The sequence below is a fragment of the Budorcas taxicolor genome, chromosome 8, assembly GCF_023091745.1.
Source record: "Budorcas taxicolor isolate Tak-1 chromosome 8, Takin1.1, whole genome shotgun sequence".
Taxonomy (NCBI): domain Eukaryota; kingdom Metazoa; phylum Chordata; class Mammalia; order Artiodactyla; family Bovidae; genus Budorcas; species Budorcas taxicolor.
This window is the reverse complement of record NC_068917.1, coordinates 49777392-49801784: the sequence shown is the minus strand read 5'-3', so window position 1 is coordinate 49801784 and position 24393 is coordinate 49777392. Positions and strand designations below refer to the sequence as shown.

General features: G+C 40.3%; 1 protein-coding gene across 1 annotated transcript in view; it reads left to right on the top strand.

Moving 5' to 3' along the window:
- The window catches only part of TRPM3 (transient receptor potential cation channel subfamily M member 3), a 937530-nt gene that overhangs the window by 813702 nt on the left and 99435 nt on the right, over positions 1-24393 (top strand). Inside the window, exons 10-11 of the mRNA XM_052644496.1 lie at positions 18831-18931; positions 20302-20436. Coding sequence (XP_052500456.1) covers positions 18831-18931; positions 20302-20436 — 236 coding nt within the window. The remainder of the gene's footprint in view (positions 1-18830; positions 18932-20301; positions 20437-24393) is intronic.

Sequence of the window (24393 nt, the reverse complement as noted above, 5' to 3'; positions counted from 1 at the left end):
ACATGTGACAGAAACATAGTTCAACTTAGTTCAAGCAAAGAGAAATGCAGTACACCAGAAACTAGTACAACATTGTAAAGCAAGTTTCCTCCAGTGAAATTTTTTAATTTTTAAAAATAAATAAATCATAAAATTGAAAAGAGGAAATTAAAAGATATGTCATTTAAAAATAGAAAAAAAGAAATACAATGATTCCCATGACCAGGCCGTCTGAGATTTGTTGTGCAGAACAGCCATCAGCAGTCGCAGACGCATAGCCAACCCATTGAGCAAACCCCAGTTCAAAAGAGCCATCGTTTCTTACACTTGCAATGAGAAGTCCCAGGGAGCATTTGAATTTGCTTGCATTGGTTCAGTGCCCATCCCTGAATCCATCACTGTGGCAATGAAGATGGGAGAATCCCTGTGAGCATGAAATGAGAAATGGGATCAGCTCCACCCAAGCCTTGGAGTTATGGATTTCCAACAATAACAACAACAAAAAAGAGGCTCTATAGCCAGGAAGTAGAGGCACAAAGGGTGCTGAGAAGACCAAAACCAACTAAATATATATGTATATATACATGACTCACAATTGTATTAAAAATGTATTGAGAACCAAAGAGTGTCAGATTTACCTAAGATGCAAGCACTTACGCACCTTAGGGGAACAAATTCTTCACTCACTAGACAAAAATGGAAACTAGGTCAAACTGATACTAATCAGGGTCAGATATCCACTCAAGGCATTCTCATAGAATTCACTTCAGGTAGACCTAAATATGAATCTATGAATATTATTTACTATCTTTTTATCACTATAGTCATTATCCTTTTCATTGATTATTTGATTATTTCTGCTAAAGATTTTATTTTTTTTAATTTTTTTTTTAATTTTTATTTTTACTTTATTTTACTTTACAATACTGTATTGGTTTTGCCATACATTGACATGAATCCACCACGGGTGTACATGCGTTCCCAAACATGAACCCCCCTCCCACCTCCCTCCCCATAACATCTCTCTGGGTCATCCCCGTGCACCAGCCCCAAGCATGCTGTATCCTGCGTCGGACATAGACTGGCGATTCGATTCTTACATGATAGTATACATGTTACAATGCCATTCTCCCAAATCATCCCACCCTCTCCCTCTCCCTCTGAGTCCAAAAATCCGTTATACACCTCTGTGTCTTTTTTGCTGTCTTGCATACAGGGTCGTCATTGCCATCTTTCTAAATTCTATATATATGTGTTAGTATACTGTATTGGTGTTTTTCTTTCTGGCTTACTTCACTCTGTATAATCGGCTCCAGTTTCATCCATCTCATCAGAACTGATTCAAATGAATTCTTTTTAAAGGTGATTATATTCTTAACACTTTCCCCCAATACCAAAGTCTATCCCTTAGGAGAAAATGATTTTGTAAAGACCAAATCACCCCAGGCTTTCCCAACTAGACTCCATCCACCCCATCCTCCACTACCACCCCAACCCCTCAGAATAGAACTTAGCACAGGGATACCACCCAGTAAATGGATTTTTAATAGTATGAAATACAGACACATTCAAAACATCACTACTCCCTGATTGAACCAACTGCTTTACGTCATTGAGGCTTGGTTTCCTAGTCTAAAATAGAAATAATTATCATACCTCACTCATAGTCATTTTAGTAATTGTAATTAATAATGCAAGTAAAACACTTAGCTGAACCTAGAAAGTTCTGTTTAATAAATGATAGCCTGACTAACCATGCTGATGATGATGCCAAACTAGAAATGAGAACAAGAGCCACATCTGTTTTATTCACCACCATGTACGCATATACACAGTGCCTGGCACACCATCAGTATTAAATATAGATTTTTTGGAAGCATGAATAAATGATCAACAGACTTTGGGATTAGATGGTGTGTGTGTGTGTGTGTGTGTGTGTGTGTGTGTGTGATTTATATGTATAAATCCTAGTTCTTTGCTGCCTATAAAATTGACCAAGGTATTTAACTTCTGTACATCTCAGTTCCCTCAACTATGAAAAAGGAAATTGTGACAAAAACAACCACCTTTCTCATGTGGGTTGATTTAAGGGACTGGAAGCTCTTTGAGGGCAGGCACTATGCTTTCTTCATAGAAAATACTGAACACTTAGTGCTTTATCAAGCAGTGGCTCGGTGGTCTAGGAGTATGATTCTCGCTTAGGGTGCAAGAGGTCCCAGGTTCAAGTCCTGGACAAGCCCTCTTGGACTTCCCCAGTGGCTCAGCAGTAAAGGATCCGCCTGCAGTGCAGGAGCCACAGGAGAGGTGAGTTTGATCCTTGGGTCAGGAAGATTCCCTGGAAGAAGGGAATGGCAACCCACTCCAGTATTCTTACCTGGAGAATCCCATGGACAGAGGAGCCTGGCAGGTTACAGTCCATGGGGTCGCAGAGTCAGACATGACTGAGCACACACAGTGCTTTTATACTCTTTCTCTTCTAAAACAGGCTTTTGGATTCCTAGGGAATTAGGATGTCCCTCATATCCAAAATCCATCATAATCATAAAATCGTAATTTTGAAAGGACATATAAATTTGAGAACAACAAAACCCCTTGAGCATACATGTAAAGAACCAGAACAGAAATAAAATTTAAATTTTATTTTACAAAAATAAATTTAATCTTGAAAATGGTTGAACACATGCCCAGCCTCCTTAAAATGAAATTAATTTTCTGGCAATTTTATTTTCTTGCAAATCCAAGTAGATCTCAGAGCAATAAGAAAGACCAAGATAGATAGCAATTTTGGACATTTCTATTTGTCTCTAATAGAAGAGTGCAATAAAAGAACTTAAATCTCTTAGTCCTTTCATTTGTATAATGTTTTACAATTCACAAAGCATTTTCACATAAATTTTATCATCTAATCTTTATAACAACTCTGTGGAATGGTTGCCAGTTAATTTATCTCCAAACTGGGTCTTCTGAGGCATGAAAGTGGGAGATAGTGATAATTAGGCCAGAACAGCTAGAATAAAGGAAGAATGTCCAGACAAATTGGGAAATGTGATCATTCTGATTACAAACTTCACCTTCCAATTAGAAAGTTTCCAGAGGAAAAGAATTTTGTCTTCTTTGCCTTCATATTCCAATACCAGAAAAAATGCCTGACATATGCTTAGCATTCAGTAAATATCCACTGATTGAAAGAAGTTATAGTCCCAGGCCAATCTGTAACTGGCCAAAGTCATGTAAACAACCAAAACGCAAACTGGACCTCCCATGAAAGTTCACTGAGGTGGACTCCAACCTTTCAACTCACTGACTGACAGAAATGCAATTCTACATCCTCCCCAGGATTTCTGCAAATTCTTGAAAGATGAAAGTCCTCATGGTCACCCTTGCCTGCAGGTTCCTGATTCTATGTGTGTTATTTCTGTTTCTCATCACAAAAGACAAAATGTAAAACTCAGCCTTGACACAGTTTTGAAAAAAATAACAAAATTCACTTACCCAAAACTTTTTGTTAAAAGCTTTAGTAGACTTTTATAAAAGCATAATAAACTTCTAAAAATATAGATAAGGTTGGAAGAAAAGTTCAATAATGCACACAACTCTTGATCACACAGCCAGCATCTCCAATGTTGAGAGCTTTTGGCTGTCTCACACAGGGACTTTGCATGGATCCTTCACATATGAGTCCCCTTTGGTCACGCTGTCCCCCTCTTCTCCCACTGTCCTCTTCTTCATGCTCCCCTCTAAGAGTAAAACAAATGTCCTCTTCAAACAGAGCACTTCATCCCCATCCTCTGACATTTTGGTCCTGTCCTGAAAGGCTCATCTACCCTAGGCAGTTTTGCAGGATATTTTCACAGACAGCTCCTTCCCTAAGCAGAGTTCTGGTGCCAGACTCATAGGAGAGAGTGAGTTCTTTAACTCCTTTGATATAGGCAGTAAGTGAAGAGTAGGGCTTTGACTCATGTCCCTAATCGAAGGATGAGAATATGATGTTCTTTGCTCCAGGGCCACAATCACCAGCAGGAAAGTACAGTGTACAGTATAGTAGGTGCAATTGTTTGCGAGAACTATGAACACTAGGCCCCCCAGATCTGCAGTTATGGACAGGCCATTTCTAGCAGATTTTCAAAGTTATGACCATGTCCATAAGATTGTCTCATTGTAGAATTATAAAGCTGGATAGAACTATGAAGGCTTAGGACAGTGAGAGGTCTCTGCTGGTGAACTGGAATCCAGGTCTGCAGATGTCCAGGTCTGTTCCTCCTTCCCGACATCGTGCAGCCAGTTCGGATGGCAGATGTGGTCATCTCAGCTCCTTGTTACACAGAAGCTAAGCACCTTTCACTCTGCAGCTCCCTTGGGCCTCAGGATTGGCATGGGAACAATGCTGTGTGCATTTTAAGCTAATTACAAACCCAGAGCTCCCTGGCAGCTCTTGGCTTGTGAAGACATCATCATTGCCCACTGACCACAGTGCTACAGAATTGTACCTTTTCTTCCCTAACTTGCCGGAGAACAATGAATCAGCCTCTTTGTTAAATCAGTTATTGAACATTTTGAGTTACATAACCATGCAGATTGGCAGGAGCATAATTCCAAAGTGAATGGTTTACATCGATACCAAAAATAATAGTGATAACTATAGTAAAACTAAAATGTAAGAATAACAACTAATATGGCACTTACTGTAGTAAAGCATTAACTGATTTAATCCTCACAATACTACAGTGGGACAGGTACTATCAGTATTACCCATTTCACACTTGAGGAAACTGAAGCACATATAAGCTACCATGACCGAGGTCACACAGCTAGATATTGATAGAGTCTAGACATGAACTCAGGTTATCTGGGCCCAGAACACTTGCTCTGCATCCTAAGCCTCTATGCCAGGACTGCATTTTAAGGACTGCCCTCACTTTTTATATCTTCTGAACAATAAGTGAGTAAAATTTCTTTGATGCATAAAAAAGTACAGATAGATTCCTAGATAAATATGGTTCACTGAACACGAGTCCACTGTTACTACTGTACACTGATTCCCCCTAAAGCAAGAGTAAATGGTCATTTATTAAAAGCACTAGAGCAGAAACAGTATTTTGTGCACACCACACTGATTTCACTTTCTTCACACTGAAGACTAACATCCTAGCCTTCCTTGCAGAGAGGCTGAGACCATGTGACTGAGCTTTGATCAAACAGATGTGATCAGAGGTGATATAAACCATTTATAGACATGGAAGATGAAAAGCAGATGTAAGAATGGAAAATAACACATGGGGAAAAAACTGAATATCAAGCTGACTTGCACTTCAGTATGCTCAAAGGTCCAGAAAGTTGGGGCACATGGAGTCTTTTAAAAGAAGCAGCCAGAGTGCCATATCCTGTTGCCTACAGTCCCTTGTACTCCTAATTCCTCTCCAATAAAAAAGCAAAGATATATTCTCTGAAGAGGGTAAAACATATTCTCTGCACCAGGAGACAGCAGGTGAAAGGTGAGGGCTAGGCTATAGACTGAAAGTGGGGGTGCTAAATAAATTATCAGATATTGGATGCTAAGACCCCAGCCCTCTCCCCTTTTTGGTTCCCAGCATGCTGGTGGCTGAGGGGCAGAGGTCTTCATTCTCCAAAGAGGAGACTGAAAAGGACTGAAAGTTCCTTTTTTTTTTGTAAAATTTTATCCCTCTAAGAGAAAAGACCTAAAGATATTAATATAAATGATTCCCCATTTAAGGAACCAGCTTATCTTACAATGAGGTTCATAGTTGATAATTTCCATTCATGTGCTCAGGACTTCCAATCAGCACTTTAGCACCCACTCTTAAGTATGAGCAGATGTCCAACTGTAACCAGGCATATAAGAAATATCTCTAACATAGAGGACAGATATGCAAACAGATAAACAGAGAAATGAAATTTGGTATAAACAGAACCAATGTAGGAAGAAAAAACTGCACCAAAACTATGATTACTACCCTCAGAGAAATGAAGGAAAATATTTAAACCATTAAAATATGAACAGCATCTTATATTTAGTTCAAGAACTAAAAAGAGCCCTTAGAAATTAAAAATGATAGTGGCAAACTAAAAATAAGTGGAAGAATTAAAAATAAAGTTGGAGAACTCTCCCAGAAAAGGGCAGACAGAATTAAAGATAATGAGAGAACAGAAGGTCAGAAGCCATTAATGTAATTCCAGAAAATGTTCCAGAACTCCAGAACACAGGTCACCAGATGATAAAAACCCAGAGTGCCCAGAACAATGAATACAAATAAACCCACACTAAGACAGGTTATCATGATATTGAATAATACAGGGAACAACAACAACAAAACCTCTAAGAACTTCCAAAGAGAAAAACAAGTCACATGCAAAGAACCAGGAGCTAGGATGACATTGAATTCTGAACAACAGTGCAGAAGGCTGTTGTGAAATGCCGTAAAAATTCTGAAGAATATTTACTGGCAATCTAGAACTCTATATTAATCTACCAGCTACTTGTAAAAGTAGAATAAAGACATTGTCGGGCATAAGCTGTCAACACATTCACTACCCACGAACCATTTCTTTGGTACTTTACTGTAAGATGTGCTCGACCAAAATGAAAGAGAAAAAAAAGCAAACATGAAACGTAGGAAACAGGAGCTCCCACACATGAGAAGTGTTGGGAATCCCTGGATGATATGAAAGGGGGACTCAAAGCAACAGTTCTGCACCAGGCATGAGAGGTAAAAGCAGGAGCTGCCGGACCTTCTGAAGGCTCAAGCCTTAGAATGGCATAGGGTCACTTCTGCTGCATCCTATTGGGTAAAGTGTGTCAAAAGACCAGCCCAGATTTAGTGTGAATACTGGAAGGTACAGTTCCGTGGAAGCTGTCTTCAGAGACCAGCTTCCACAGAGGACCAACGTAATCAGCTACAAGAAGTGGCTGCCTCTGGAGAAGGAGGATTGGGATGATCAGCTTTGTGATATTTTCTAACAAATCTTGTGGGATGGATGACTCTAAACTCTGTGTATGCATAACCTTAGTAAAAATAAACTGCAAAATAGTCCCTGGGTTATATAGTTCTTGAAGAAAGAGACAAAATGAGTAAAAAAAAAGAAAGAACGAACTGGTAGGAAATCATCACTGCAATAATTCCAGAAAATGTCCCAGAACTCCAAGGTATACATTTCTTTAGAATCCTGCTAAAAATTACAATGTGGAAAGTGCACATATTTTTCTTATCTGGGATTTCCCTGGCAGTCCAGTGGTTAAGACTCCATGTTTCCAATGCAGCAGTCATGGGTTGGATCCCTGTTTGGGAAACTTAGGTCCCACATGCCTCTACATGGCCAAAAGAAAAAAAAAAAAAAAAACTATTTTACTTACATGACTATGTAAATAATTTCATTTTGTCATATCACAAGCAAGCAGAATAACCCAATATAATGTTTTTCTTTTCTTTTACTCCCTCTGTCTTACACTGATAACATTCCTCAGTTTTGCATATTGTACGTAACACAGGAACACTTTTATAAAGTTTTTTAAGATGTTAATGGATAACCTTTGTAAAGTATTGACTTCTTTTATTGTGGAAAGCACAAAATAAAGAAAACACATTTGTTTAAGTAGGTTGGCAAAAAGAAGGAAATAGATGCTTTATGTTGTTAATCATACGCCGCCGTATAATTTTGTTTGTCCTATCTATTTGCATATGTTATTAGGACATGAGGAAATAACGGCAATATTTACACAGAAACTCTTGACAAATATCATTAGGTAGACAGCCTGACTTTGTGAGGTTTTTGTATTGCTTTGGTCCATAAAAGTCTAGCACTTTAGCTCTAAAAATGAAACTAAGAACAGTTTTGCAAAGCTAATGAGACCTTACATAGAAAACAAAGACCCAATAAATAAGAGAAAAACAAAACAAAGCTTAATTACCACCTCCTGCCACTGCTAGACCCAGTAACCAGAGAATATAGGGACCCAGGAGAGAGAGAAAGTTCAAGGGTACAAGACGGAGAGGAGGAATGACCTTCAGTCCCTGAGGAGCCTTCAGTTACCTGACAGACAGGGAAGGTGCAGCTCTCAGCAGGAAGCAGCAAGTGCCAGGCACAGGTGTAATGTTACAGGCTGCAGAGGAAGAAGCCAGATGCACCTTCCTAATAGAATGTGGTTATGGCTCCTGTGAAGAACACCCAGTATCCATGGCCTGGGCTGCCCAGGCCTAAATACACAACCAATTTTCCCAATTTACATGCCTACAAAACAGTTACATTCTTATAATCCAAAAGGAACGTTTGTATCTAAATTCAGACTCTTGCATTGTAACACATTTACCTTTTCTTGCTTATATTTGAGCACCTGTAAACTTCAACTCACTGAGGGGACTGTCTGAAGAAAAAAATTACTAGAAGGTAGCATTTGATTGACTCTCCAAGCTCTGTCAGAAAAACCTCTCCTAACATTCATTGCCAACTCTGACATATACATATAAGCCCCTGATAATTTAGGGACTATCAGTACTTAATTCTGAGACTTACTGTTTTATTTTATAGTTGGTATCCCTTTTATGAAAATTCAATGATAATCCTTCACATCAACCACAGTAGAAACAGTAGTAAGTCTGTCTGGTAACTGTTCATCCAGGAGCGTCTGCATGCCAATAGTATTATTACCCTGACAAAATTATTAAAATATTATTATTAATCTGGTAAATTTATGGTTGGGAATATGTAAGGCACTCAAAATATTTGCACAGTGCTTTAATTTAACAAAGCATTTTTTTCATATATTATTATTTTTAATCCTCAGTCCCTTGAGGGAGATACTGTTGACCTTGTCTTCCACCAAGAAACTCAGTCTTGGAAAGAATAAGTAACTTTTCCCAGCTCCTCGGGTAGTATCAGGGATACATTAACTGATCACTGGAGCACCTACTATAAGGTATAAAGTGCTGCAAAATCTTCAAAGTCTTAAAATATGATAGAGTACACACCCCAATGTAAAATGTAAACAAAATGCTAAAAAAGCACAAATGAAAGAGACTGATGGGTTCAGGGAAGGTTTTATTTGAAATGCACCTCTGCATTTCAGAATGCTAAGCTTATTATATCAAACAGACAGCCTAGAGAAATCCAAAATAAATAGTATGCCAATTATTTTTTCAGAGGAATTTAAAATTAAGATGACTTTTTTGTCTTTTTCCTTTTTCAAATTCTTTTCCCATTTAGGTTCTCACAGAACATTGAGCAGTTTTCCCAAAGGCTAACTTCCCCTCAACTGACAGTCAGTGGGCAAGAGCTTTTATTGGTAGAGAGAGGGGGTTACATGCGGAAACAGCACAGTCAGCTCTGACAGCCATCTTGAAATTGATTGTTTTTCGTACAGCTAGTCTTCAATTTCCAGATCGGTTTGTTACCGTTCCTTGAGGGCGGTTCCTGGCATTGTGGCAGCTTATGTCATGGCTGTGGTCTGGTCATAATGTAGTTACTTCTTCCACCTGATGGGGGTTTCATTATGTACAAAACAGCCCAAAAGACATGGCTCAGAGTACTATCCATAGCCCTTGCGGAGAAACTAAATGTCCTTGACTTTACTTAATGACTAAACTAGTATTATTTTGTCCTGTTTGACAGTTTTTCTTTGCTTCTGCATTTTCTCACTTCTTGGTTTAAGTTTATTCTTTGACTAAAGTCTTTCTGCAAACAAAAGGCAGGCAGTTGACACAGAGGGAAAGGGTTGATAGGGTCCTGCTGAAGCATAACTGTTTCAAATGGAGATCTCCTCTTTATGACTATCAGGAAGGGGTGGCAATCAAGATGAGATAATTAAAATGAATGGGGCTGGTAGGATATAGTGGATGGAGCCCAATTTAGGACCAATCTTTACTGTTCCAAAGGAAAAGAAAAACTCTGAATTCATTTCGAGTCACTTCGGGAACTGGCCTAGACTATCATGTAGTCTTCTAAGGACTCCATCCAAAACACTGACTAACTAATAGAACCCAAAGGAGAATGCAAGTTACATATATGTATTTATATTTATATATATATATATATATATATATATATATATATATATATTTCCTTTGAGAGTAGAAACTGTGGTCCAACCTTATTTCCCCAAGGCCTAATAGAAAGGCTGGCAGAGAATTGGAATTCAATAAAAATCTGTTCAGTAAACGAAAACAGCTTCTCTAAAGGCTGTCCTTAGAGGCAGTGAAATGAAGACATCAAGAATTTCAGCATAGAGTGGGAGTTGGGAGTAGGTGAAATGGGTGAAGGTGGTCAAAAGGAATAAACTTCCAATTATAAGATAAGTAAGTTCTTGGGAGGTAGTGTATAGCATGGTGACTTTAGTTAACAGTGCTCTGTTTTATATTTGAAAGTTGCTAATAGAATAGATTTTAAAAGTTCTCATCACAAGAAAAATATGTTACTATATGAGAGTAAATTTATATTGTACACCTAAAACTAACATTGATGTCAATTATATCTCAGTATAACTGGGGGAAATTTTTTTAAATAAATAAAACTTTAAGCTCATATGGCTTGACCAACCAAAAACAAATAAGAAGAATTTTAAAAGTTGATGTGTGAATTTTAGATAACATTTAACCAGCAGTTTTGGTCCTAATCATAGGGCATTAGAGAATATTCTGGCTTCTTTCATTAATGCGATATGGGTTATTTTATGATAGAGGAAGCAAAAGCCTGTTTGCCTATTTCCCTTTTTGTTGTAGATCTGATGAGTTTCATAAAACTTTTAAAATTTCTATGAATCAGGAAAAATGCTCAGCTCTTAAAACTAGATTGTCTGAGTTTGAATCTAATCTCTGTACAAACCAGCCTTCTCACCTTGGACGAGTTTCTATGCCTCTGTTTCCTCAACTGTAAAATGGAGATAATGGAACCTCAGCATTTGTTGTGAGAATTCAATACTTTAACACTTAGAAACAGTCCCTGGCACAAGTTAAGCATGAAAGAAACATTAGTTATTATTATCTCTCTTATTAACTAAAGATAAATCAAGATGCAAAAGCCCATCTTCCCCTCAAAGGACTCTTTCACTCAGCTGCCTGGTTTCCTCTTATAAGCCAACTCTGAATTTCGTCAGCTAAAGTCAATCCAATCTTTCATGAGTCCTATTAACTTTCTCCTGAGAGTCTACCTAAAGTTATTTTTACCAAGAGGAGATAGTTATCATTCAGAGCAAGAAAATAGAGCAAAGAATAGATTGTCTGCAGACTTCACATAATTTTTATGTTTCAAGCCTTTAATTTGTTTCTTGTTTGTTTGTTTTTCAATGTAGCAACCACATTCCTAAGAGAGGCTCTCCAGGGTAGGTGATGTCTTTGCTCCGGGAGATAAGTGAAGGTGTATCCTAGCAATCAAGTCACATGACAGGGCCTTTCAGCCACTTTCCTTCCATCTTTGTGGTTTCCATGTACACAGAAAATCTGAAATCTTTGAATGAATGGTGGGTTTTCATTAACTGAGATTATATTGCATTTAGTTGCAAAACTTACAGGTAAAGTAAATTGATAGAAATGAATAGAATCCCTGAAAACAATATTTAATTCAGGCAAGATTCTTTAGATAAGACGAGGAAAGGCCCAAAGACCCTAGCAAGAAGAAATGTTGATTGACCAATATAGGGATAGGTGTCATCATCCTATACATCACAGAATCATGGCACTAAAACATTTCAAGCTCAGTACCTCCTGCCCCCTCCTCCCACCACCAAGACCATCAAGCAGGATCATACTTAAGTATCCAAGTCAGATGACTCACCTAACCTTTTAAATTTGTAAACTCTCCCAAAGAGAGTCCACACTTCTATTTACAACCCACTTTCATCAAGAGGCTCTTTAGTTCCTCTTCACTTTCTGCCATTAGGGTAGTGTCATCTGCATGTTTGAAGTTATTAATATTTCTCTTGGCAATCTTGATTACAGCTCGAGCATTTTGCATGATGTACTTTGCATGTAAGTTAAATAAACAGGGTGACAATATACAGCCTTGACATACTCCTTTCCCAATTTGGAACCAGTCTAACTGTTGCTTTTTGACCTGCATACAGGTTTCTCAAGAGGTAGGTAAGGTGGTCTGGTATTCCCATCTGTTTAAGAATTTTCCATGGTTTGTTGTGATCCACACAGTAGCATAGTCAATAAAGCAGAAGTAAATGTCTTTCTGGAATTCCCTTGCTTTTTCTGTGATCCAGTGGATGTTGGCAATTTGACCTCTGGTTCCTCTGCCTTTTCTAAATCCAGCTTACACTTCTGGAATTTCTCAGTGCATGTACTAGTTTGAAGGACTTTTAGCATTATCTTGCTAGCATATAAAATGAGTGAAGTGTGGTAGTTTGAACATTCTTTGGATGTATATATTTGTTTCTAATTTTCCTTGATGTCAGAAATACTGAATATTCTACCTTTCTTACCATTCCATTATCTCCTTCCTTAGACCCTCTTGCTTCTTCACTCTGCCTTCTGTCAAATGTAAAAAGTACCATGACTTTAAATCACATATCTACATGAATAATCTCCAGATTCACCTCCAACCCTAACTTCCCTCTTTGCTCCCTTTACTAATTGTCTAATGGATAACTCCTCTGGTAGTCAAATTCAATTAAATTAATTGTCATGAACATAAATAGAAATAAATAAAAATATTCTTTCCCTCCAAAGCTGATTTCTACCATTTATGTTCACATAGCAGCCATCCTTTTGATTATCGAGGTTCAGAGCCTTCATTAAGGTTTTTTCTCTCTTGCTCATGCAAATTCTTGCTAATTCTGGACATTTTAGCCACCATAATGTCTTTCATGTCTATTCCTTCTTTTTCTTCCTTGCTCAGCATCATTAGGCCTTCAGGACTTTTGACCTGAATTATTGCAACGGCCTTTTAAGGAATCTTCCTGCTTCTTAGTGAACATATTCTTGCCCATCTTCTAACCTTCAGTATGGAATGCAAAGATCTGATCAGAACACTCTTGTACCTATAAAATCCTTCAGGACTTCCAATATAGGCATGGCAACATAAACTTATCATTCTCTTCTTTTCCTAGAAAGCTTCAAAAATCAATAATGAAAGAGGAAGAAAACAATAAGGAAACTCCATTTTTGGTGAACTAGGAAAGATTCCAAAATATTTGTATATGTGGGACGTCTGTGGGAGGAAAGGGTAAAAGCTGGGGTGAGAGGAACCAGCGGTGGCAGTCCTCAGAAAGCACCAACAAAATTGTAATTACTAGGTGTGAGGAACACCCTAAGGTACAAAGTTCTTTCCTTCGTCTAGAACAGAAAGTGTAAGAACGAGAGTGAGTTGGACGGTGGTAGGAGACTTTCCTGATCCTGACTTAGTACACATGAGTAGAGAAGATGAGCCACGTGCAGAATCATTCAGACAACCTGAGGGAATTTTCCTTCAGTGAAGCTGGGAAGAAAACCTTCCAACTGCAAATAATAACTAACCTTCAGTGCTACTCTGGACCTTTTATGACCCAACTCACTAAGTGATACATACAAAAAAAAAAAAAAAAAGAAATTAGCATACAGATATATTCTAAGAAAAAAATAACAAAAGAGCAAAATGTGTTCACAGAAGACTAATACTCTATAAAAAAAAAAGTTTTCAGGGAACAGATGAACATTATGAATAAGTATTTTACCATGAACTCTAAAAAAATTAAATCTCAATGAAGCACTTATCCATGAAGAAATACTTCAGAGTTGGAATACCAAAATTCAGGTGAGAGTGCGTGAGGCAGCAAGAGGAGATAAAATGCACTCAGGAGTGAAGTGTGGGGGGCGGGGGGGCGGGGGGAATAAAATGATCACAGAATTGCAGAATAAATGAGAACCAGTACAAAATCAAATATACGTTTTGAAAAACCTAGTGCTGAATACAAAGACTAGAAATGAGGGAAATAAAAATGAAATTAAATAGAGTTAATTGGGATTAAAGAGAAGTTATATTTATAGAAGATAGAAGAGAGAGCCAACATAAACATAACTGGTAACTCCAGAGAAGAAAACCAAAATAATGGATCAAAACAAATATTTTGAAATATAATTACATAATTTAAAAATATAATTTAAGAATTTTTTATTAAAGAATTTTAAAACCTTGATGTGGATATTGAAAGGGCCACTTTATGCCAGGGGCGGGGGCAGGGGTGGAAATGGACTCTGAATCTTCAACACCCACACTTAAAATCCTAGTAAAGTTACTGAACTTCAAAGAAAAATAAAAGCTACTTTGGGCCTCCAGGAAAAATAATCAAGTCTTTTATGAGGTGAAAATCAAGCTGGCTTCAGACCTTCTTTCAGTATCATTCAATGCCAGGACACAACAGGGGAACAGATTTTATATTGAACCGATGTCATTCAACTGTAATGACTACTAAAAGAAACAAAACAGTCTAGAACTTTGGAAATGCTTTTCTCTCCAATTCCTCTTGAAAAAAATATTAGAGAATTCAAGCTACCAACCAAGAGACGTTTGGTTGGTAAAATCACTGTGAGCATTGATACTAAATCCTCAGAGAACTAAGATAAAAATAGAAATTTGAGTAATAGACAGGAATATAAATATTACTTGCCATAACAAGGTAAAAATAATACAGCAACAAAAAAACTGAGTGAAGGGAAAAAGGATGAAGGTAGAATTGCTAGGCTTTTTGCCCAGTATAATATAATATCCCTTTTGCCTAAGGAATATAACTTGAGACACAACTCAAGTATTAGTAAAAAGAAATATAATCGTATTTGACAGCACAGAGTAAAACATAAAAACATAATCTAATATTCTAAGGTTGAACAGTGGAGGAAAGGAAAGGGAGAGAAGGTACATGTACAGGCACTAATTTATCCTGATCACAAGAGAGAACTAATGCATGCTGTCTAGAGAAACATGACTGTGAGCCCCACTGCAGATTAGCCGAATCAGAATTACCATTTAAACAAGATCCCTAGGTATATCGTATGCACATTAAAATCTGAGAATTGCTACCATAACAAATTATCATAAACTCAGTGGCTTGAAACAGCAAAAGTTTACTCATACTTCTGGAGGCCAGAGGTCTAAAAGTCAGATGTTAGCAGGGCTATATTCCTTCCAGAGGCTTCAGAGGAGAATCATGCCCTTGCCTTTTTCAGCTTCCAGAGGCGGTCTTCATGCCTCTACTTGTGGTTCTTGCCTGACATCAGTCTTTCATCAATCCAACCTGTTGCTTTCGCCTTCACATATCCTGCTACTACTTTGATCCCCTTGTGTTCCTCTTGTAAGAACTCTTGTGATTCCATTGCCTTAGGCCCACCAGATAATCCAGGACAGTCTCCCCATCTCAAAATGTTAACTTACTCACAGCTACAAAATTCATCTGCCATATAAAGTGACAGCTTCACTGGTTCCCAGGATCAGCACATTGACATCTTTAAGAGGTGAGGGCACCATCAGCCTACCACAAATTCCATTTATCCAAGTCTCCTTCACCCATCCCCTCTCTCAGCAAATTCTATTTCCTCCTTAAGGAGGCTCTGACTCGACTGACAGCAAGTGCCCCGGACTTATTTGTATAGATTTCACAGCACTTACCGCCATGTCCTTTGATATAGTGATTTGTATATTGGTCATATCTGTCCTTTTTTTCTCATTCTACCTTCATGCTTATTAGATTGCAGCTTCCTTACCTGGAGGTAGCATAAAGTGCTGCTTTTTCAAATGCAATTCCAGTGAGCCTTCACTTTTTATTCTCCTTCAAAATATTGACAGTACATTCTGACATATTGCTTATTTATGTCAGTTACCCTGGTATGAGCTTACAGTTCCTGCCGTTGTCTGAGGAGACAAGAAATACTTTTCTTAATGGAAAAACTTCTATGTAAATTGAATTAATGTTAATCAGTCCAGTTAGTATAATTCCTTATTAATTTAGTACAAGTATGTGATTTCTACTGAACCCGTCAATGTCAGGACACCAGAATCAGAAATACCCTTTGACTTGGGAAAGGAACACAGCACCAAAGCTCTCTAGGGCCTTGTTATTCAAAGGGTGGCCCTATATCAGCAGCATCACCTGGGAGCTAATTAGAAATCCAGAAACTCAGGTCCCACCCCCAGACCTACTAAATCAGAATCTTTAGAGGTGGGGCCCAAGAATCTGTGTTTTAAAAAGCTCTCCAGTTTATTTGTGTGCATGTTCAAATTTGAGAAGGGCTCATCTAGAGAACACTTGCCTAGTTCTTCACATCATTATCTCAAAGCCCAGAGGGAAGAGGTCAGGGTAAGCAGGGAAAAGAAGCATGTAGCACAGTTGTCCCCAAATTCTGCTTCACATTGAAAATACCTGGAGAACTTAAAAATTATCAGCTCCTAGGTTGCCACCCAAGGCACTATGATATCCTTGGTTTGGGGCGTGACCTAGGCAAAGGGATGGTTTAAAAGATTCACATGTGATCCTAATGTACAGCAGAGACTGGGAGTCACTGATAGAGCAGCCATATCCCCAGCTTCTTGCTTTGGGCTTCTGCTGCCAAAGAACCCAGACGAATGGGCAACATCAGCATTTTCTATCCCTCCTTCCTTCACAAACGTCAGAATCAGCAGTGACTCTGAATCTCACCCCTGGCATTATGAATGCTTATTCTGTTTCCCCTCTGTTGGTAGCTGTTTGATCTTTAACTTCTCTGGACCTCAGTATCATCTGTCAAATGGAGACAGTAAGACCCAATTCCAAGGATTATTTGGGACTTTACATATGATAATATGTGAATGTGCCAAATTTGCCATCCAAAGCCTCTGAGCCAGGGGACAGCGTTACCTCTTTATGCTGCTCCCCTGGTGGCACAGGGGACATCCAGCAGCATGAAGTCGGGCGCATGTTTAGGGATGTCTCATGCCCAACACACCGACGATATCAATGAATTGAAATAACCCTGTTTGCATGTGAGTTCATTTATATGATCTCATCTCAGTGTCACATCTCAGCTGGGTAAACGGGATAACTCTTATTGTCCCTGTTTTACAGATGATAAAACAGTGGTTTAGAGAGGTCCAGTGCCACACAGCAGCAAACGGCAGACTCAGATCCTCTGACTATAACCCAGCGTTCTCTCCACCTAACCATCCGCAGTCTTACATCCAGCTGCTTGGCAGTTTGCATTTTTGGACAAGGTGCATTGACCTAGACTAGCTCTGTCCCGGTTGACCATCTCTGTGATGCTGGAACTGTTTTGTATCTGCATATTCCAATTCAAAGGTCACCAGCCACATGTGGCTACTGAGCATTTTAAGTGTGGCTAGTATGGGTGAGGAGTTAAGGTTTTAATTTTATTTAATTTTAATTAATTTAGATTAGTCACGTCCCCACTCCAGTTCTCTTGCCTGGAAAATCCCATGGACGGAGGAGCCTGGTAGGCTGCAGTCCATGGGGTCGCTAAGAGTCGGGCACGACTGAGCGACTTCACTTTCGCTTTTCACTTTCCTGCATTGGAGAAGGAAATGGCAACCCACTCCAGTGTTCTTGCCTGGAGAATCCCAGGGACAGGGGAGCCTAGTAGGCTGCCGTCTGTGGGGTCACACAGAGTCGGAAACGACTGAAGCGACTTAGCAGCAGCAGCAGCAGATTAGTCACGTATAGGGGCTTCCCTGGTGGTTCAGTGGTTAAGAATATGCCTTGCAATGCAAGGGACACTAGTTCAACCCCTGAGCTGGGAAGATTCCATATGCCTAAGTGCACCTAAGCCTGTGTGCCGCAACTCCTGAAGCCTGGGTGCCTAGAGCCCCATAACAAAAGAAACACCACAATGAGAGGCCCATGCATTGCAACAAAGACCTAACACAACCAAACATAAAATAAACTTGCTTTTTTTTGCTAAGTCACTTTAGTTGTGTCTGACTCTAGCCTGGACTGTAGCCTGCCAGGCTTCTCTGTCCATGAGATTCTCCAGGCCAGAAAACTGGAGTGGGTTGCCGTTTCCTTCTCCAGGGGATCTTCCTGGTCCAGGGGTCAAACCCAGGTCTCTTATGTCTCCTGCACTGGCAGGCAGGTTCTTAGCACTAGCACCACCTGGAAGCCCTATAAAAAATAAGTAAATCTAAAAATAAAAACGTCACCTGTAGATAGTGCAGCTCTAGCGACAGAGTATGGAGAAAAATGGGAAACCGAGAAGTTATTCAGTGGTTTGTACTCACAAATCAACGTAAACCTCAGCCACCTTTTTGCCTTTCTCTTAAAAGATCTTAACTCTTTTTCAGTAGAGTGTTAAAGCTGGCTCACGAGTTGGTGAGGGCACCATCACTATGCAATATACAATCCAAATCATTGAAACCTGTGATTGGCCAGCGGAAACAACGTATATTGTAGAGCAACGCTTCTCAAACATCAACGTGCACAGGAATCACCTGGGATCTTGTTGAGCACAGATTCTTACTTAGTAGGTTGGGGTGGGGCCTGAGGTTCTGCATCTCTAACAGGTACCCAGGTGATGCGGCTGCTGCTGCCCCAGGGGCCACACCTTGATTAGAAAAACTGTAGAGCAGTGATCAGGTTAATAGTCTTCCTTACCCCTGGGGGCATTTGGCAACGTCTGGAGACATTTTTGATTGTCATGACTTGGTGGAGGAGGTGATATTGGCATCTGTTGGGTTAAGTCCAGAGATGGTACTAAATATTCTACCATGTGTAAGATGCTATAGCTATCCTGCTCAAAATGGCAATAGTGCCAAGTTTGAGAACCCCCACTACACACCCAAGTCTACTTTCCAGGAAGAGGAGGTGGATTGGAGAGTGATGCAGCGGGTCTTCTTGGTATAATAACTGACTGTGTTCTCTCTCTCTTCTGCTTTTGTATATGCAGGAGCCAACGCCTCAGCCCCAGACCAACTGAGCTTAGCTTTAGCCTGGAACAGAGTCGACATCGCCCGCAGTCAGATCTTTATTTATGGGCAACAGTGGCCGGTAGAGTATATGTCATCACCCCTGAAAAGCACGCTTGCTTGGGCAAGGGCATTTGTTTAAGGTATCTCTGAGAGCGACTCCAGAAACCACTGCTTTCTCTTTAAGGTAGAAATATTCCTTTGTAGCTGTCCTCGGCTCCTTTTCTTATATTTAGGAAAACACTGCCACCTGGTGGTACAACACCAAACGTTCCAAACATTTCCATCTCTCTTGCATGGCCTTTGGTAGCAATGTTTAGCTGCAACTAATGCTATTTCTTTTATATGCCTGAAAATACATATATGAAACAAAATTGTGTTAACTAAAATTAAAAAAGGAGTGGAATTAGCAGTTTGTTTCTGGTTGTCCTGGAGGTTGCTGCTGCCACGTGATGGCACCCCAGGCTGGTGTGGGACCGGGTCACACAACAGGATGCAGGATTTGCAGGCTTCCACGTGCAGGTGCCATCTGGTCCTGGAGGCTGAGCACAGGTCCTCCCTGTACCCAAGAACAACACAGGGGCAACCAAAGCTTTATATAACCGTTCTTAGTTTGTTTCCCTCAATTGGGTCTACCAAAAATAAAAACTTGGAAAATTGGCCATTGGCTGGTGTATGCCTGTATCCCCAGGACACAGCCAGCAGTCTGGAATTTGATTCCTGTGCCTGGAATCACTGAAGAAAAACACACCGTGCACAGGTCTTTTTCAACCCTCTCTGTCCCAGAGAGCTTCTGCCTGGGATGGAAACCCTGGCTTCCTTTAGTGCCAGTGGATTACTAGTGTAGAAAGATTTGTCACAGAGTCTCTGAGAAATTTTGTGAAAGAAATTAAATAAAACCCTAGTAAGCAGACCAAATGACCTAAATAGTTACTGGGTCTCCCTGTAGAAATGGGCAAGATGGAGGCAAGGGAAGGATACTTAGCTTAAAAAAAAGAAAAAAACAGTCTACTTTCTGGTCTATTTATTAGATCCTCTTCTTGAGTCAGTCAGGAATCTAATTTAGAGCCTAAGGAAGATGAAAATGAAGGTAGCAAAGTACTCACTTTGGCACTTTAGTGGTTTTGTAGAAGTTTGGTTAGAGAGCTGGGAGAGGAAAAGCCTTGTAGACCCTGAACCTTCTCAGAATCTAGAACAAAGAAGAGTTTTAGAGGGGAAAAAACATAGCTTTTAGAACTAGAAAGCCCTGTGTTTTGTTTGCAAAGACAAGCCCCAAAATACAGGAGTGTGGTGTCCCAAAAGTGAAATTGAGATACTCTTGCTAGCATGCTCTTGGAGGTGCTAAAGGTTTACCAGATGTCAAAGACATCCATTTCTAAAGTATTCAGGAAAATGCCAGAAAATTGCATCCTTAGACCTTAGGACAGACTAACTCAGTGACTTGATTTGCAGGTGGGGTCTCTGGAGCAAGCCATGTTGGATGCCTTAGTTCTGGACAGAGTGGATTTTGTGAAATTACTTATAGAGAATGGAGTAAGCATGCATCGTTTTCTCACCATCTCCAGACTAGAGGAATTGTACAATACGGTAGGACCAAGCTAAGGCACTTTTTATTTTCTCTACTTTTTTTTGTTTTACCTTATCCCGCCCCCAACATGAATGTGAGTCCCTGCCTTCCCCTCCAAATGCATGGATCATTTTCCACAAATGCTCCGTTAGACAACAAACACCAAGTCACCAGAAATCCACTTGTTTTAACTGCTCAGTTGTCAGCATCTAAGAGGCAGAAAGTTACATGATCACCAAAAGGTAATGTTCTCAGGTCCTTATGCAAAACTATAAGGCTCTGGAAATTAGAACATACTTCATTCTGTAAACCCACAGTGTGTGAGGCAATCAGCAGAGCAGGACTGATTTAACTCCAACCATCAAAGGAGGCCAGTTAACTATCCTGTACCATCTTGTTATCCTCAGCACTATGAAGTTCATTCACTGCAGTATAACAGGATAAAATGTAAAAACTTCTTGTTTGGAGTTACCCAGGAAGATTTTGTTGCTTTGTTTTTATAACAATTTGTTAATTCATTCACTGGGGATATCAAGAAGTAATCAAAAGAAAAACTGCTATCTATGAAGTTTTTGAGAGTATTCAGTGAGTTAAGTACATCAGCTCTGAGCTGATACTCAGAAAAATCCAATGAAGTTTAAAGAATAGATATTATTTCCCTCCATTTTATAGATGAAGAAACTGAGGCCAAAAAGAGAATTGGCTTATTCAGGATCTCAAAGTTTCTAAGTAAAACAAAGGAGCCAGTATTGAACCAAAACATCTTTCTCAGAGACCCTCATTTGTCACAGTGTTTCTTTGTCCCACCACCCTCAGCACTAATGAGATGGAGCTTATTGACCTCTCCCCAGCCAGAGGTAGGGATTAGCAGCTGCCACCCTGGCTCTGTAAGATTCCCACTGCGGGAAGTAGAAAACAACTTAGCAGAGTGGCCCCACACTTCTGTTTTCTCTACAGTACTTTTTCAGTTCAGCATACTGAGGCTTTCAGTAATAATGGGCCAAAATGGCAGAGTGGAGGCCTAGCCTTTGTTCCTCTACAAAAATCAGCAATTAGACAGCTACTCACAACAAAGACAGCTCTAGGAGAGCTCAGGAGTCCAATTAAGAAAACTTCAGCAAAACAGTGGAACAAAAAAAATCTGAAAATAACCACACAAAAAAGAGAACAGCTTCTTTGTGCCTGTATCACCCTGTCCCCTGAGGCTGGCGCTGCTCAGTGCCAAGAGGAAGCTCCTCAGCTAGAAGGAGATCCCCCCCTCTGGAAAAGAGAGTGGTGAGCCTTTCAGAGCACCACACAAAGCACTCACCCTACCAAGAGACCTGCAAATCTGAGACATTCTGTGATGGCCAGGAACACAGTATCAGCCAGGCTGACAGCTGAGTGACCACAGTTCCCAGTGACTTGCTCTGTAGAGGACCCTGGCAGCTTTCACTACTAAAGAAACCAATGGCCAGCAAAGCCTCCACAGAACCCTGCAGATTTCACTGGGTTTTGCTCTACAGATACTTGCATTCATAGACACCAGGCACCTGAGCCCCTCACCACACCCTCCCCTCTCAACCCTGCTGGATCCTAGGGTCTACCCCAGTGGCCAGCCCAAGCCTCTGTGGCTACATAATTTTAAGAACCCAGCCTAGACCCCCGCAACTGTCCCCCACTACTGTGCACACTCTGAAAGCTAGCACCTCCAGCCAGGTACCCACACACGGCTGGGCTGACAGCCAGCACCACTGCCATGGGAGTACAAGACCCTAGAACTGTAAGTCCCTGCAGCCACATGAGTGCACGCCGGCAGCCAAGGCTGCGTGTGGGCCCAGATTCAGACCTATCTCCTGACACTCACCTGCACCACCAGGCTCACCTGCAGCTGGCCCCTCCAGCTGTGCACCTGCACATCCCAACCCTGCTCCCTTCACTGGCCTCTACTCCCATGCTCACAGCCATGGGGAAACCCTGCAGCTACAGCGGTGCATGCCAACAGTCAGAGCCTCTAAGGCTGCTTGTGGGCCCAGCTCCCTCCCTATCTTCTGTTACTGGCCTGCATACTAGGATTGCTTTCAAAGAGCTTCTTAGCTGTGCCCCTGCATCCCACTGGCCAGACTTCTGTCACTGGCCTACTGGTCTACATGCACTCAAGGTAACACCCTGCAGCCACAGTAATGCATGCTGGCAGCCAGGGCCCTGCATCTGCCAACGCACCTGCAGTTGGCCCCCCGCCCTTGCTGTTAGCCCAGGCTTCTGACACTGCATAGATGTTTGCACCTGGTTCCCACCATTATACAGGCACCTGCAGCTGGTCCCCACAGCCAACTGTGTGCATGTACCACTGACTCCAGCCACCACTGCTGCCTGTTCTGGCCCCCAGCTGCTGCTAGACCTGTTGAAAAGCCCAGCAGCCCTTGCAGCCTTGAAGAAACACAAGAATAAACAAAGTCTGAAGTTAGGAAAAGGGAGGAGATAATACAGGGCAGAAATAAATGAAAGAGACTAGAAAAGCAACTTAAGAGATCAATGAAACAAGAGTTTATATTTTGAAAAGATAAGCAAAATTGATAATGCTTTCGCTAGAATTACCAAGAAAAAAAGAAGACCGAAATAAATAAAATTATAAGGGAAAGAGAACACATTACAGTTGATACCACACAGACACAAAGGATCGCAAGAGACTACTATGGACAGTTATATGCCAACAAATAGGACAACATAGAAGAATTGGATAAATCCCTAGAAACATACAACCTACTAAGTCCAAGTCACACACACACACACACACACACACACACACACACACACAAAACAGAAAACTTGAACAAATCAGTAATAAATAATAAGATTGAATCAGGAATCAAAATCCTCCCAACAAAGAAAAGCAGAGGACTAGATGGCTTCACAGGTGACTTCTACCAAACATTTAAAGAATTAACTCCAATTATTTTCCAATTCTTCAAAAAATGAAGAGGAGGGAATGCTCCCAAACTTATGTGGCCAGCATTACCATAATGGCAAAGCCAGATAAGGACACTGCAAGAAAAGAAAGAAAACTACAGGTCAATATCTCTGATGAATATAGATGCAAAATTTCTCAATGAAATACTAGCAAACCTGATTGAAGTACATTAAAAAGATCATACACCATGAACAAGTGGGATTCGTCCCTAGGTGCAAGGATGGTTCAACATGTACAAATTAATAAATGTGATACATTACATTAATAGAAAGAAATATAAAAACCATATGATCATCTCTATGGATACAGAAAATATATTTGATAGAATTCAACACCTTTTCATGGTAAAAACTCTTAACAAATTGGGTATGAAAGTAATACACCTCAACATTTTAAAGGCCATATATGACAAATCCATATATGCCTTTGAAATTGATGCTTTTGACCTGTGGTGCTGAGGAAGGCTATTGAGAGTCCCTTGGACTACAAGCAGATCAAACCAGTCAATCGTAAAGGAAATCAGTCCTGATTTGGACTGATTGGAAGTCCAATCAGTTCTGATTGGAAGGACTGATGCTGAAGCTGAAACTCCAGTTCTTTGGCCACCTGATGCAAAGAACTGACTCACTAGAAAAGATCCTGATTCTGGGAAAGATTGAAGGCAGGAGGAGAAGGGGACAACAGAGGATGAGGTGGTTGGATGGCATCACCAACTCAGTGGACATGAGTTTGAGCAAGCTCCAGGAAAAGCTTGATGGACAGGGAAGTCTGGCATGCTGCAGTCCATGGGGTTTCAAAGAGTCAGACATGACTGAGCGACTGAACTGAACTGAACCTGATACTCATTAGTGAAAGACCAAATGCTTTCCCTCTAAGATGAGGAACAAGACAATGGTGCCCACTCTTACCACTGCTATTCAACTTGGTACTGGAAGCCCTGACCAGAGAAATAAGGCCAGGAAAATAAAAAGAAATAAAAATTTTCATCTAAATTGAAAAGAAGTAAAATTTCTCTGCTGATGACAGC